The sequence below is a fragment of the Xenopus laevis genome, chromosome 2S (assembly GCF_017654675.1).
Source record: "Xenopus laevis strain J_2021 chromosome 2S, Xenopus_laevis_v10.1, whole genome shotgun sequence".
NCBI classification, from domain to species: domain Eukaryota; kingdom Metazoa; phylum Chordata; class Amphibia; order Anura; family Pipidae; genus Xenopus; species Xenopus laevis.
In genome coordinates this window covers 1,712,516-1,727,415 of record NC_054374.1, presented here as the reverse complement: position 1 = coordinate 1,727,415, position 14,900 = coordinate 1,712,516, and the positions used below count along the sequence as shown (strand labels likewise).

Here is a 14,900-nt window from a genome sequence, read left to right as displayed (position 1 = left end):
GCAGATCCCCACCTCAAAGATGGTGTATCAAGGAAAGATCCTGTAACTATAGGTTACCCTGGTGGTCTAGTGGCCGGTGGGGACGTCCGCAGCACCTCCGGTGGGGATGCCCACTGGTGTCTCTATGGCCGCTTCTGGGTTTATGTGCTGGCGTGATGACGTCATGGTGCCTTGGAGCGAAATTCAAATGTATTTAAGGGGATTTTGGTTTTTCTGTAGTTGCTCGTTGTTAGTTTCTACTTGCTAGTTTACTGGGTGCTAATCTTTTTAAATCCTGTTTGATCTTACAGTTATTGACCCTTGCCTTCCTGGTCAAGCTTGTCTGTCTGGCCTGTCTTCCAAGCTGTGTTGTCTTCCATCCAGTATCATTGGTAAAATGATTATGCCCCTTGGCTCATTCAAAACTTTTGCTTGGCTCCTCTCTTATTTAGACCTAGTGGCATCCAATTAGCGGAGGGCTCCTCCCAAAGTAAAAGGCGGCTGTTTTAGGCGGAAGCAAGAGCTGAGACCAGGGAGCCTAGCACTGGTTCTGGATTTAGGGTGCCGAACGTGACAGATCCACTCATAAAGCAACCTCACCAAATAAGCAGATCTTTCAGTGTTTGGCCACTTTAGCTTGCAGATAAGGATTCTAATGCATTTAATACTGACCATAGAAAACGCAACTTTTTAGGCTAAATACAATGTAGCCAAAATATGGGTGACAATTCGCTATGGCAAATGGACTTTACTCCGCAAATTCACTAAAATGCAGATTTTAGTGAACCAGACTTGCCTTCACCAGCTCAGACCAGGCGAAGTGCAATGGAGTAGATGGGACTTCCTCGATCTTTTGTTACTTACATCATATTCTGAGTGGAAAGTGCATCAAAGTCCAAAAAACGCTGGCGACTTTTCCTTTTTTTGATAGCCTGCAAAAGTCCTTAAATTTTTTTTGGGTAACCAGTTCTCCCCATATATTTTCTAACATTATTTTACAGTGGACTCATGCTTAGGGCATTATAACAAGTCTTTACTAAAGTTCTCTAGACATGTGTAATTAACAGTGGAAATGAAATGTATTTGCTGCAACATATAACATAAAGACGTCCATTCAACTTTAAATTTCCCGCCATATGTAAATTAACCTGAGCGCCAAACCTCTAGCGAATTTGCGCACATCTTCGATTTGAATTGCTCGCATTTCCGAAGTGACTCCAGTGTTCAGCACCCATTTTACTTAATTGTCGTTGTCTGAGCAAATTATTGACACATGGGTGTGAAGAGGTCGCTGGTGACTTTTCACCGGTTAGTGAATCTGCCCCCAAGTGCCTAAATGGAAGAAGTAGGAAATGCACCTCAGTGTTATTTTATACTTACCCCCTCCCAGGTTTTGCTTACCAATCCTGGCGTTTGCTCCCTACTTCCTACTCCACCTTCCCACCTCAGTGCCACCTCACAGTCCCAGGTACCTTCGTTAACTCCTTTGGTGCCATTAAAGATGCTTGGGAGATCCTTGATCGCTTTCCCTAACAGAAAAGTTAACAGATCTTTGATTATCCCTGCAAATCACCTGCAAAGGTATCCTTTGCTCCTCCTCCCAAAAAGTAATCGCCTTTTTTGTATTAAGCCCTATTGACTTTCAGTAAATTTCCAGTTTTTGCTTCTGTATCAATAAACATGTTTAATACATATAGATATAGAAAGAAATAGATCTCTACACTTGCTACGCAACTTTAATAATAACTCATGATTTGAGTCATGATCCAATTTCTTTTGTGCTACACAGTTTGATGTGCCTGAAAAATATTTAGATAACTTGTCCAGGACACAATGCTTAATGCAAATATGGACTGGTTAATACAGTGTGGTTGATATTGCTTATCAGGTTCAAAGTTGGGAAATATTTAACTTGTAGGTATCTTTTTGAAATATGCAAATTCTTGACTACTATATATATAGTATATACACACAAGTATATTATAGTATACAGTATCTCACAGTTCTCACAAGTTTTTGTCTATAATGTTGGCCATTTTCCTTTTATATAATTAGAGTCAAATGCAAAGGAAAGATAACAAAGACCACAAACGTGGTAGCTGCCATCTCTGCCATGCAACTGTAGTTTACAGACAGTGGTCGGGCTGTTTTGAAGATACAGGTTGTTGTGGTTTGGCGGAGAGAAGTGGGGTGGGGCAGTGCAGTGGTCCTGTGTGGGCTATGTGGGTTTAATTTATCTTTAAAAAATATTTTTATGATACACAGAAAAACATATTTTCATAAATTTTATACAATATTATGAATTTCAATTATCCAGTTTGGAATTTACTTCAGTTCTCTGGTTGCTAGATAATGTACCGAAATAACAGTGATTTGAATGAGAGACTGGAAAATAAATAAAAAATGGCCTAAAATTAAAGAAAAGTAATAAAAAGTAACAATAATTTAGGGACCCGGACAGGGGGGGGGCTTATTTATCAAAATCTGATTTTTTTGATGTTATAAAAAAAATTCAGACCAAACTAGAATTCATGATTGGACCTTGTTTATTATTTAAAAAGCACAATTTAATTGGATTGAGGATAAACTCTAAAAAATTGAGCAAAAACCCAAATTGTAAGTTTTTTCTGAGTTTTTTCCCCATTTGCTTGATTTTTACTGCTTTTTTCCTGAAAAGCCTGAATTATTTGGATTTTTGCCCGAAAAGTCCAAAATAGTCGGATTTTGGGCTACTTTCAGCATAAAGCACAGAAACTTTCCATAGGGACCTCTCTCATTGACTTATATACAACCTCGGCAGGTCTGTGATGCCCGATTTTTGAACTTTATCTATCCTCAGGGTATAATAAATCTTCAAAAATTTGAGTTTTTTTTCACAAAAAAACTAGATTTTTTCCAGGCTCTTCCATTCTGCGCAGAAATGAATTAAGATATTGACAAATTCTGACTTAGCTTCACAAAGTATCCTAGCAACGGATAGAGACGTTCCATTAGTATTGAGCATGCGCGAACGTCATAGAATGAGCATGTGCAAATAAAGTCTCGCGAGAACTACCGCATGACGCACAATGCGGAAGTGTTTTAAACCACGCTTCCCGGGGGAACTTTTTATTACGCTTTGAAAAAGCTGACTTTGCGAAGCAGGCTTTGGCGTTCCTGTTTTTACAGATCTTTAGTCTTTTAAAATCAATTTTAAATATTTAAATCATCGGTCAACTATTGTAGGGGCGGTGGGAACTGCTCAGTTCATATCTATAGCTCTCTTTCTGCATATCTAATTTCTCAGGAGGCCGTGGATTTGTGGTTTTTAGGATACAAAAGCCTTCAACAGCAATAGGGCTTAGTTAAATTTGAGACCACCAGTCCCGGTTGCTCTGCCTTCTCAGTCTTTGTGGTGTCCCAGGGATAGAAAAACAATAGGCAGCAGATTTGGGACAACTCCACCTAATCTTCTTTTCCAATTTCTCTCTTGTTTTCATGAACTGAGCATTTATTAGAAATTTTTATCTCTAATTAATTAAATTTATTACCTTCTAATGAATTATTCTGCACTATCAAGCACTTTATAATTTATTAATTTAATTCTCAAGCAACGTTGCTATTTATAAAATTCACAATCATTTAGCTAAGGGTAATTGGTGGCTCATAAACTGCTGAAGCCAGGGTATAAGTATTAATTTTTTGACCTTAAAATTTAATCACTATAGGGTTAATATTGCACTGCACTTTATTTAAACTATTACTGATCAACTCTAAATAATTGTTTTTTAATCAATTGAATATAAATATAGCACTGCACTTTATATTTATACTTGAGCTTTAAGGTAATTGAATAAGGCCACAAGCTGGCCCATCTTGTGACTACTGTTATTTGAGTGATTAAGCGGGGTACTTTTCTTCTTTCTATTTATACAAATTAGTCAAAAAATATTCTCAGCAATATCCGTATTCATTGCACTTATGTTGGAAAGATGGCAGACTGCTGCTTTATGTTCATAGATCCATCAGCACTGGGCTTCTGTAGGATTTCCAATGTAGCCACAAGTCGTCTTCACCTCAAAAAGCCTCTTCCTTTTCTGTTTTTCAGTAATTAGAAATAATTTATTTTTATTACTTTTAGAGAGTAGCAAGCTAAGAAAAAAGCAGTAGAAATAGCAATGCATTTCAATGCTACTCTTTAAAGGTTTCTCCTGCCAGTCCTATTACTTATATTCTACAGGAACTGTATTAATATAAACGTAGTGCATTACAAACATGGTAATTAATATGAACTAGAATACAGATTATATATAACAAAAAATACAAAAGGTACTGTAGATTCTTGTAGATTCCCTGGAATAATATGAATTATATTTCTGCATTAACCTTCATCCTGCATCATTTTTTACAATATATTTTCAGCTTTTCTGCCAGGGTACTGTTTTTTTTTTTTTTTTAACCTTGAGTCTTTTACACTGAAATAAAAATAAAAGCACACTCAGTGTAGCACTAGAGGGCTGTAAATCTTTTCAATGAAGATTTTAATGGCAGGATTAGGCTTTCCAAACTGTAGTTCTACTGCAGTGCAGTGTGGAGACTGCAGTATTATTAAAAATAATATTTTTTCCTGAAAATATAATGTTAAAAGGAAATGTCATATTATTAGCATTATAATGTCACTTATACCAAGCCCAGAAAAAAAAGCATTTCAATAGATGTGCAGATAATAACCCAAATAAACATAACTGGTTAAGTTATTACTTTTCAGGTTTTAAAAAATGTACTTTAAATACATTGTCATATTTTATTTCCCAACATCAGTTTATTTATGCTAAACAAATGGATTGTACAAATCAGAAAAACTGGCTATTATTTCTGTTGCTTGTAACATAATTATATTGATGTATATGTTTTGCGAACATCCATGCAATTAAACACAAACTTGAGAAAAGACGAAAAGTAATTGAAAAGCATGAGGAATCATATCACATTACTGAATTGAGGGCTTCAAGGCTTCTAGTGCTACTAGGGGCCTATTTATCATGCCATGTAAAGTTTTTACTGCAAAAAAGCAGAGTAGAATGTACCATAGAATAAAGGGTGGATTTATAAAGCTGTATATTTTCTTTTACACCACCTGATCACCATATGTGTATGGCATTAACCTTTCAAGTCATTGGGAATAATTTAGACAGCAAGTAAATTGTGATGGTAAAAAACAGCATAAAACGTGATGTTGCATGACCGCCTTTACATGTCATTTTTAAGCAGGCGCTGCCTTCTGTGCTGGACTTATATGAGGAAAACTTCTCTGTTATAGATATACATTGTGCAGAGTATTTAAATAAAATGATAAATATGCCACTTAGAGGCAGATTTATCAAGGGTGAAATTGAAAATTTGAAGTAAAAAAAATTAGAATTTCAAGATATTTTTGTGTACTTCGACTAGGGAGTAGTCCAATTGGATTTGAATTTGAAAAAAAATTGAATATCGAAATTTATCATGTACTGTATCGTTAAAACTTCAACTTCGACAACCAGGCATCTAAAACCAGGCGAATTGCATTTTTAGCCTATAGGGGACCTCCTAGAACTTATTTGGAGTCAAAATACTGAAAATACTTGAATTTGATCAAATTCAATCTTATTTTGATTTGAACGATCGAATAAAGCCTATTCACCCGCAAAAACCCCCCAATCTTTATATTAAATTTTGATTGGCCTTTTTTTATTCTAATTTCGAAAGTTAAAAAACTCCCATTACTTTGAAACTCGACCCTTGATAAATCTGCCCCTTAGTGTTGCACATACCCATATATGACTTCCCCGTTGCCTCAAAAGTTTCAGCTTTGATTGAAAAAATGTAATGGTACATCTAGTATAATGATGAAAGTAAGATTTCTGTCTGCTAATTGAATAGCTGTGCAATTTTTTTAATTTTAAGGAAATACATAGTATCTCACTCTGATAAAAACACAAGAAAAACTGCCCATTGATGACAATTAATTTTGGCACAAGAAAAAAAAACTCAAATAAATTGACTCTAATGAATTTGGTTTGCGCAAAATGCACATTGACTCCAATGTATTTTGCAGGAGAAAAACTGCAAAAAAAAAGCCCATTGACTCCAGTGCATTTGGAAAGAGAAACAATATGATTGATGACAATGAATTTGGTTTAAGAAAAACCGTGGCAAAAAAAGAAAAAGACCGATAATTTTGTGAAGCAAAACGGACCAGTTTCTGTCCACTAATAATGACACCAAAACCAATTTTGTGGATGAATTAATGACAAAAGCCAAAGGGTCAATTTACCCCCTTTTTTACTTCTTGTCTATTGTTTTAATTAAGCAATGTGTATTTGTGTTATTTCTTGCACTACAACAGGGTAAAAACTTAAATTCTACTTCCTAGTTCATTAAGAACATACAAACAGTCTAGCGGTCCACTGAATCCCAGTGTGTAAATAAAACCTTTCTTTTCCTTACTTTAATCTTTGTTAGACGTTCAGATAAGGAGCAGCTCAACTCTCAGTTATGCTTATGTGTACCAGATAGTAGACTCTCAGTTTCAGCTTTTGTCCTGATTACTACAAGAAATAAGAAAAGAATACACATTTCAAAATAAAGTTACAATTATGTTCAGCACTAGCCCCATTCATCGGACTAATGCTAAAAGTGTTAGAGAAAAGAACTACTGTTTTAGAGATCTCACCAAGAATTTAGAGAAACGTAGGGACTAATTTATTTATAAACTGTAACATCACATACAGGAGAAAATTATTTCATTTGGCTGTTGGTGGTAGTTTTACAGACCAGGACCTTATTTTATAGCAAGACTCCAAATGACATATTTCACAACTATTTAAGAGACAACTTGTTTACAAAATGAATTCCAGATAATGCAGTTTGCAGAAGGTAATAAAAAAGGTTTAAACCCTATGGACCAGCACTTATTCAGACAAAAATGTTCTGTGTAGTCAGGGACTGCATCATCAGATGCCAAATGGTATGGCTAAGCCATTGGCTTCATTAGCTTTAAATGTTTATGCAAAATAAAAAACATAACATTTCTGTATTACTTTCTCCCTTCTCATTTCCCTTAAGTTGTCTATAAATTTACTGCTGTACTGCAAGTTGGAGTGATATCACCCCCTTCTTTCCTCCCAGCAGCCTAACAACAGAACAATGGGAAGGTAACCAGATAGCAGCTCCCTAACACAAGATAACAGCTGCCTGGTAGATCTAAGAACAGCATTCAATAGTAAAATCCAGGTCCCACTGAGACTCATTCAGTTACATTGAGTAGGAGAAACAACAGCCTGCCAGAAAGCAGTTCCATCCTAAAGTGCTGGCTCTTTCTGAAATCACATGACCAGGCAAAATGACCTGATATGCACCAACACAACAATATTATAATTAAATACACTTGCTGGCTCAGGAATGACATTTTATATTGTAGAGTGAATTATTTGCAGTGTAAATTTGCAGTAGAAATAAAAACTATTTCATAAAAATCCTGACAGAATCCCTTCAAGAATTAATGCAAACAGTATTTGGAACACGTTAAGGTAATAAATCCTATACAATCAGAAAATATTATTTGTAAAAAAACGTTTGCTGTTTGCTGGGGATTTAAAATGAAAAATTAGACAAATTATTATGTATTATATTTTCAAAAATTACTATGACATTGATAGTTTGGTGAATGTAAATTCTACAGTGTTGTGGGGCGCTATTAAATCAAACAGACCCTTGCTATATTTAAACTAAATACTATAAGAAACTTTGGATAAGCAAACTAAATAAATCATTAAGCCTTAATTTGAATTACTTCACAAAAACAATACTAACATTTTGCATTAATAAAATCACCCATGTGATCACCTGAACTTTTGACCACAAAGAAATGGTCTAGGTATTAGAATTCCTTGCTTGCAGTTTTCAGTGTTAAAGTTCCAGGTTCAATTTAGACTAAAGCTACTTTTGCAAGTTGATAAAATGGTTTGTGTTTTAAGTAATTTTTATTTTAAGATATTTTTCCTTTAATTGCTTTTATTAATTTTATCACTAAAATAGTCAATGTACATATAATCATTTAAGAAGCTATATACTATTGGGCACAGAGTCAATCATTACAGGCTGATGATCTGGTCTGTACCTTAACCTGTCCCAAAATTAAGTACAAGCTGTCGTTTTTTACAATGAACCCTGGATTGAAACCCTGATTAATATTGAAAATTGCAACCGGGAAGCAGTAACCCTAATTCCAAATGGTATACAATAATAATGTATACCTTTCTGTTCTGTGTTTATTTCTACCATTTTTGTAAGCAAAACAAAATGCACATGTAACGTTAGCACGGATTCAGACAAAAATTTAATGCAGGAGAAACAGCAGATTTCACTACAAATCCACAACAGGTGAAAACATGTGGCCATCACTAGTGAGAACTGGTGATGTAACAGGGGACTGCCCTTCACCAACCCATGCCACACCCCTCCTGTATGTAGCATTGCCAAGTGCTATCAGTGCTGCCTACAGAGACAATTACACTACATTGTGGGCATCCAAAGAGTTGCATCTCAGGGAACAAGAAGCAAGTTCCAAGGGGACAAGATGCCTCCCCATCTATGAATGAGCCATTTTCCCGTATAATAATGAAATCGGCAATTTATTACTTAATATTCGTAACTGTTATAGAAAGTATATTATTGTTTAGTATCTTACTAGACAATTAAAATACATCCAAAGACTAAAAGGAAATATAAATGCTGAAGCATAACTGAATGGTCAACATCCAATTAAGTTTTTGGTAATGATGTTTTTATTACATGTCTATTTTTTACACTTTGTCTACCTGCTGTTTTGTTAGTAATAAAAAGATTAACCAATATAAATCACACATAAAAATCCTGAAATTTTCTAAACATTTAGATCCATCATGTTGTGTGATTTGTGTTGATTTTTTTTTTATTGGTTATCTTTTCAAAAGACAACTTGGTTTTTCCAATAAGAGCATAATACTGTATACTGTGTTTCTGTTCCAAAAAGATGTACAACAGTTTCAGATATTAAAACAGGGATTTTGTAACATGCACCTAGCATTTATGTTCTCTTTGAAATCACTGGTAAAACAGGACAATCATTTGTAAGTTCTAACAACTATTTGAGCCATTATATGAATTAGTAACAAATAACTGATTACTGATGTTCAAATTATATATTTATGCTTTATCCCTTTTTTATTTTGTAGAGATCCAAATAAGCCAGTCCCTCAAGATACAAAGTTCATCCATACAAAGCCAAATAGATTTGAAGAAGTTGCTTGGTCAAAATATGATCCAAAGGACCAATTCTATTTGCACATTGGCTTGAAGCCCAGGGTAAGAGACCATTATAGAGCAACCAAGGTGGCTTTCTGGCTAGAGCTTGTACCACATTTACACAACCTCAACGAAATATTCCAGTATGTCTCAACAACCACAAAAGTACCTCCACCAGACATGACATCATATCCCCATGTTACAAGACGCCCACCTTTAAAACCAAGGATTACAACAAAACGTCCTGCCATGACACCAGCAAACAATCCTAAGGAAACCCAAAAGAATGTATTGGGTGAAAATACTATTATTACAGAAGACAAAAGGGATTATTCCACAGAACTTAGTGTTACAATAGCTGTAGGGGCATCACTGTTGTTTCTGAATATATTGGCTTTTGCTGCTTTATACTACAAAAAGGATAAGAGACGTCATGAAACTCATCGACGACCTAGCCCTCAGAGGAATACAACAAATGATATAGCTCACATACAAAATGAAGAGATAATGTCGTTACAGATGAAACAACTGGAACATGATCATGAATGTGAAGCTCTCCAGGCACATGATACTCTGCGGCTAACCTGTCCACCTGACTACACTCTTACACTGAGGAGGTCTCCTGATGACATTCCCCTCATGACTCCAAACACTATAACAATGATTCCAAACACATTAACAGGAATGCAACCACTGCATACCTTTAACACATTTAGTGGAGGCCAAAATAGTACTAATTTACCCCATGGGCATTCCACCACTCGGGTATAGCTTTGTCACTTTTTTCAACCGCTTGAAGAAAACAAAAACAAACAGAAAACTTATGACATAGAAAGGAAGGGATTATTTTCTTATTCATTCCGTCCAGTGGATCAAATGTTCATAAAGATCAACCCTTGAAAGACGTGAAAAGTGTAAATTGCCAATGAATTTATTCATGCTTGACAATATTTAATAAGACAAACATTCTAAACAGCCTCCTAAAATGAATGTTTCCTTTATAATATATGGTTAGACATATTATTCTGAAGCAGAACATGTTTCTTTACTGCTTTGTTTTTGTTTTCTAATTTCTCTATTGTGCCATAAATGAATGGACATTGGTCTAATAAATTCACATATTGAGCTTTTATGAAGCTGTAATTCATAATGAAAATTATATTTAAAAAAAGAGGAGCGGCTATGCAGAGAAAATGTATAGTTTTGGCAATGAAGGTATATGCCAACATGAACTGTATTTAAAGGAATTCATATTTGTATAAAATGTAAATAGATGTGAGTTTAAGGGGAAATATCTTTTATTGTTGGTTTTAAGTTTAAAAAGAACTTTTAGAAAGATTGCGTTTTAGTTGTTACCTATCTGTATATACATTGTTAATATCCATCTCTGTTGCCTCCAGAACAAGAAAAAGAATTCTTCTTGATAAAGAAGAAATACGTTTTGGAATTTTATAACCTATTTCATTTGTAGTAAACAATGCAAGTTCAACTGATGATGACATTTTGGTTATAATAACTGGAATAAAAAACAACGCCCATTTGAGGTTATACAAATGCATGTATAATTTTACCTGAATAACTGATTCTTATTTCCTTTCAGCAACATTTTCTCTTTTTTCTCTTTTATTTTATAAAGATATTGTCATACCTGAAAACATTTAGAAATGACAATAATAAAGTTAAAATACTTTATGTTTTTGTACGTTTCCAATGACTGTTTTCCCACTTAGCTCTAGGCATAAACTATTTGATAGTAATATTGCCTTTGAGTCATAAAAATGTCTCAAATGTATAGTCATTTGTTGAGCCAGAGCAGCATTGCTGTTTAAATAATACAAAATGTTAGAACTCATATTCAGAATTCTACTTTAAAAACATCAAACCACACCTGCCTAGTTTGGCTTGGTTTATGTGAACTAGGAGACTACATCCAGTGTCCAATGTTTGTCATATAAATGTGAGTCTATTTTTTTAATCATTTATATATCTGTCACATACTTAATGCACATTATGGAAAGATACAAAAGAAAGATCACCAAATGATTTTCAAATAAATCTTAAACATTTAATTGGACAAACATAATTTTCCTCTCCAATTATTCTAATCCATAAAGTTTGCTTAATGTCAAGAGAAGAAAAAGCTGTACTTTCTGCAAGTGATTTTGTTATTGAACATATGATTACATATTTTAATAAAAATTGTTAATCAAAATTGTTGCATTATTAGATCATGACAGTTTGGATTACATTATTTAAAGACTAATTGACACTTTGACAGTTTTGCAAATTTAGAATTTTGTTAAAAATAAATTTCAATAATTTTATTCTATGCATATTGCATTCATATCATAACCTTGGGAATTATGGGAGGTTATGCAATTTAAATATATCATGGTTTCAATGGTGCTTCGGGCCTGCCAACATTTAACAACACATCAAAACCCCTTTTATTTAAAATAGTTAAAGCTGAGACAGATCAGTTAGAGTTTTGAAGCAGGTACTACTCATTTTTGGTGCTGGATAAAAAGAAGATGAATTAATCAGCACTTTTTTAAGGTAGCCCCCCAGAAGGAATGGAATATAAATATATTTGGTTTAGAATATTAACTGTCGAACAGATGCTTGTGCGGTTTGCCAGGATTTTATCATGCAGTAATAACTTAAAGTTAGGGGCCCATTTACTTAGCTCGAGTGAAGGAATAGAGGAAAAATAGTTTGAATTTCGAATGGTCGAATATGGCTACTTCAACCATTGAATGGGCTACTTCGACCTTCGACTACGACCTTCGACTTTGAATCGAACTATAAATCGTTCGACTATTCGATAGTCGAAGTACTGTCTCTAAAAAATTCTTCGACCCCCTAGTTCGCCACCTAAAACCTACCGAGGCCAATGTTAGCCTATGGGGAAGGTCCCCATAGGCTTCCTTACAATTTTCTGATCAAAGGAATATCCTTCGATCGATGGATTCAAATCCTTCGAATCGTTCAATTTAATCGATCGAACGATTATTCTTTCGATCGTTCGATCATAGGAATAGCAGTAAATCCTTCGACTTCGATATTCGAAGTCGAAGGATTTTACTTCGACGGTCGAATATCGAGGGTTAATTAACCCTCGATGTTCGACCCTAGGTAAATGTGCCCCTAAGTCTACTTAGGATACTGATGGATAATCTTCTACTAGAATTTCTTATGCATAGCAGATGTACTGTAGTAAGAAAAAACAACAACTTCAATATGAATATTAATATCATGACATGACTATGTGGCTGATTTAAAGCTCAAATTTCTTTTAAATAAAAATTAAAAGTTGGTCCTATTTTAGCAAGTGATCCATTTGTGGCAATGTGTAATACGATTTTTACTGATTTAGTACCCAGGAAATAATTAATAAGAAAAAAATGTTAATTTTTAGGAATCCTATAGGACTGGCCAGTTTCTGACCTCAAGAATCATTGACGCTGACATTATAAAAATCCAAATTTGTCTGATTTTTTTAATAGAAAAAAGTGACATCAAACTAAAATCCATGACTTGCTCTTATTTGTCAATAAAAAAAAAATGTTGCTGAAAAAAACAATGTCAAACCCTACAAAAGCCAAACATTTCATGAGGGTTTAAACATCTTCAAATGGTTGAGACATCTTCCATTGACTTTTACATGAATTCGGCAGGTTTTAGATGGAGCATTTTCAGATTCGGACTTGGAATACCTTTGCGGCATAATAAATTGCAAAAAAAGTTGCATCTTTTTTTACCGCAATTTTTTCAGGTTTTTGGCATCAAAACCGATGCAGCGGAAAAAATCGCACTTTCATAAATAAAACCCAAAAAGTTAACTTTGGTTGTTTTATGAGCTAATGGGCCAGATTCAATTCAGTCAAAAACATTTATCATGTGAAAATTCATGGACGACATTTATTTTGAGATGCAGTTCAATTCAGAAAACTTCTCTCATGGTTTATCATGTGAAAACTCAATTAAGGTCTATGGTAAAAAAAAAACTGCAACCTAATTAGAAGAAAATCTTTCTTTCCTTTATAATTGAACACTCATTTTGGGTCTCCAGTTTAATAACTAAGATTTTGAACAGGTGGCGTGCCATCCTTAATGCATCCGGCCATTGATTGATAAAGCTGCATTGTTTCCTTTACAGAAAATTCATAATACAGGTATAGGATCCCTTATCCGTAAACCCGATATCCAGAAAGCTCCAAATTACGGAATGGCTTTCTTCCATAGACTCCATTTTATCCAAATAATCCAAATTTTTAAAAATGATTTCCTTTTTCTCTGTAATAATAAAACAGTAGCTTGTACTCAGGGGCGCGCCGCCAACGAGGCGAGTTGAGAAACTCACCTCAGGCGGCACGCCGGAGAGGTTTCCAGGGGCGGCAAAAAGCCGCTCCTGGTACCTTTAAGAGCTGAATTTCCGGTTTTTAAACTGGAAATTCGGCTTTACTAATGCGAGAGAGCCCAATAGCACTCTCCGCATTAGAGTTCCTGCCTCCCCTCCTCACTGGTAAACCGGGGAGGGGGGTGGCATTGCAGGAGCCGCCTCAGGCAGCGTTTTCCCCTGAATCGGCGCTGCTTGTACTTGATCCCAACTAAGAAACAAAACCAGCCTGTTGGGTTTATTTAATGTTTAAATTAATTTCTAGTAGACTTAAGGCATTAAGACCCAAATTACGGAAAGCTCCATTATCTGGAAAACCCCAGGTCCCGAGCATTCTGGATAACAGGTCCCATACCTGTATATACTGTAACTAAAGAAATAATCTGTTACAACAAGCTACAATGATTACACTTTACAAAGAGGAAATGTCTAATATATTTCCAAAACTTTTGTTTCCACATGCTGTTATTATTTGTTATATACTGTGAAGCAATATATTTTTCTAGATGTTTTCCAGATGAGTGTTATATATCTACCCGCTAAGTGTTCTACCTAATAGTGAACATGATTGGTTATCTACAACAAGGATCAGGTTAACCTTTAGATTACCATTTCGTAGGATGTAAACCATAGTATGGAACTTATTTTTGTTCTGTGTTTCATTTTTTTATTTTGTAACATTTTTGTTCTGGAGGTCACTAGCAATCAGGCTGAAAGAGAAACATAAGTAATAGTAATAAAAAACTAACTTCACAAATAAAACGTCCTTGCGGCTGCTAGTGTCACTACTACGTACAGCTATTTTGGTGATGTTGTCATTTCACTTGATAGTTAAGTATATAACAAATACTTCTAGAAGCAATTAACTTTATATCTGCATGTACATTATCATTCCAGTGTACTTTCCATGATCTTTGTGATAAATGCTGATTTTATTTTATTTCCCTTATGTAGTAAAATAAATTGCAGGTAATTTGATCATCCATGTTTATATTAGGGATGCAATGAATCCAGGATTTGGTTCGGGATTCGGCCAGGATTCAGCCTTTTTCAGCAGGATTCAGATTCGGCTGAATCCTTCTGCCCGGCTGAACTGAATCCAAATCCTAATTTGCATATTCAAATTAGGCGTGGGGAGGGAAATTGTGTGACTTTTTGTCACAAAACAAGGAGGTAAAAAAAAAATCCCAGCCCTAATTTGCATATGCAAATTAGG

At 34.8% G+C, this 14,900-nt stretch overlaps 1 protein-coding gene across 2 annotated transcripts in view; it reads left to right on the top strand.

Moving 5' to 3' along the window:
* The window catches only part of LOC108709161 (neuroligin-4, X-linked), a 164,113-nt gene extending 152,624 nt beyond the window's left edge, over window positions 1–11,489 (top strand). For both annotated transcript variants that reach the window (XM_018248768.2, XM_041583311.1), the window contains one exon: window positions 9,216–11,489. In XM_018248768.2, coding sequence (XP_018104257.1) covers window positions 9,216–10,056 — 841 coding nt within the window. In that variant the 3' untranslated portion in view covers window positions 10,057–11,489. The remainder of the gene's footprint in view (window positions 1–9,215) is intronic.
* The last annotated feature ends 3,411 nt before the right edge of the window (window positions 11,490–14,900 follow it).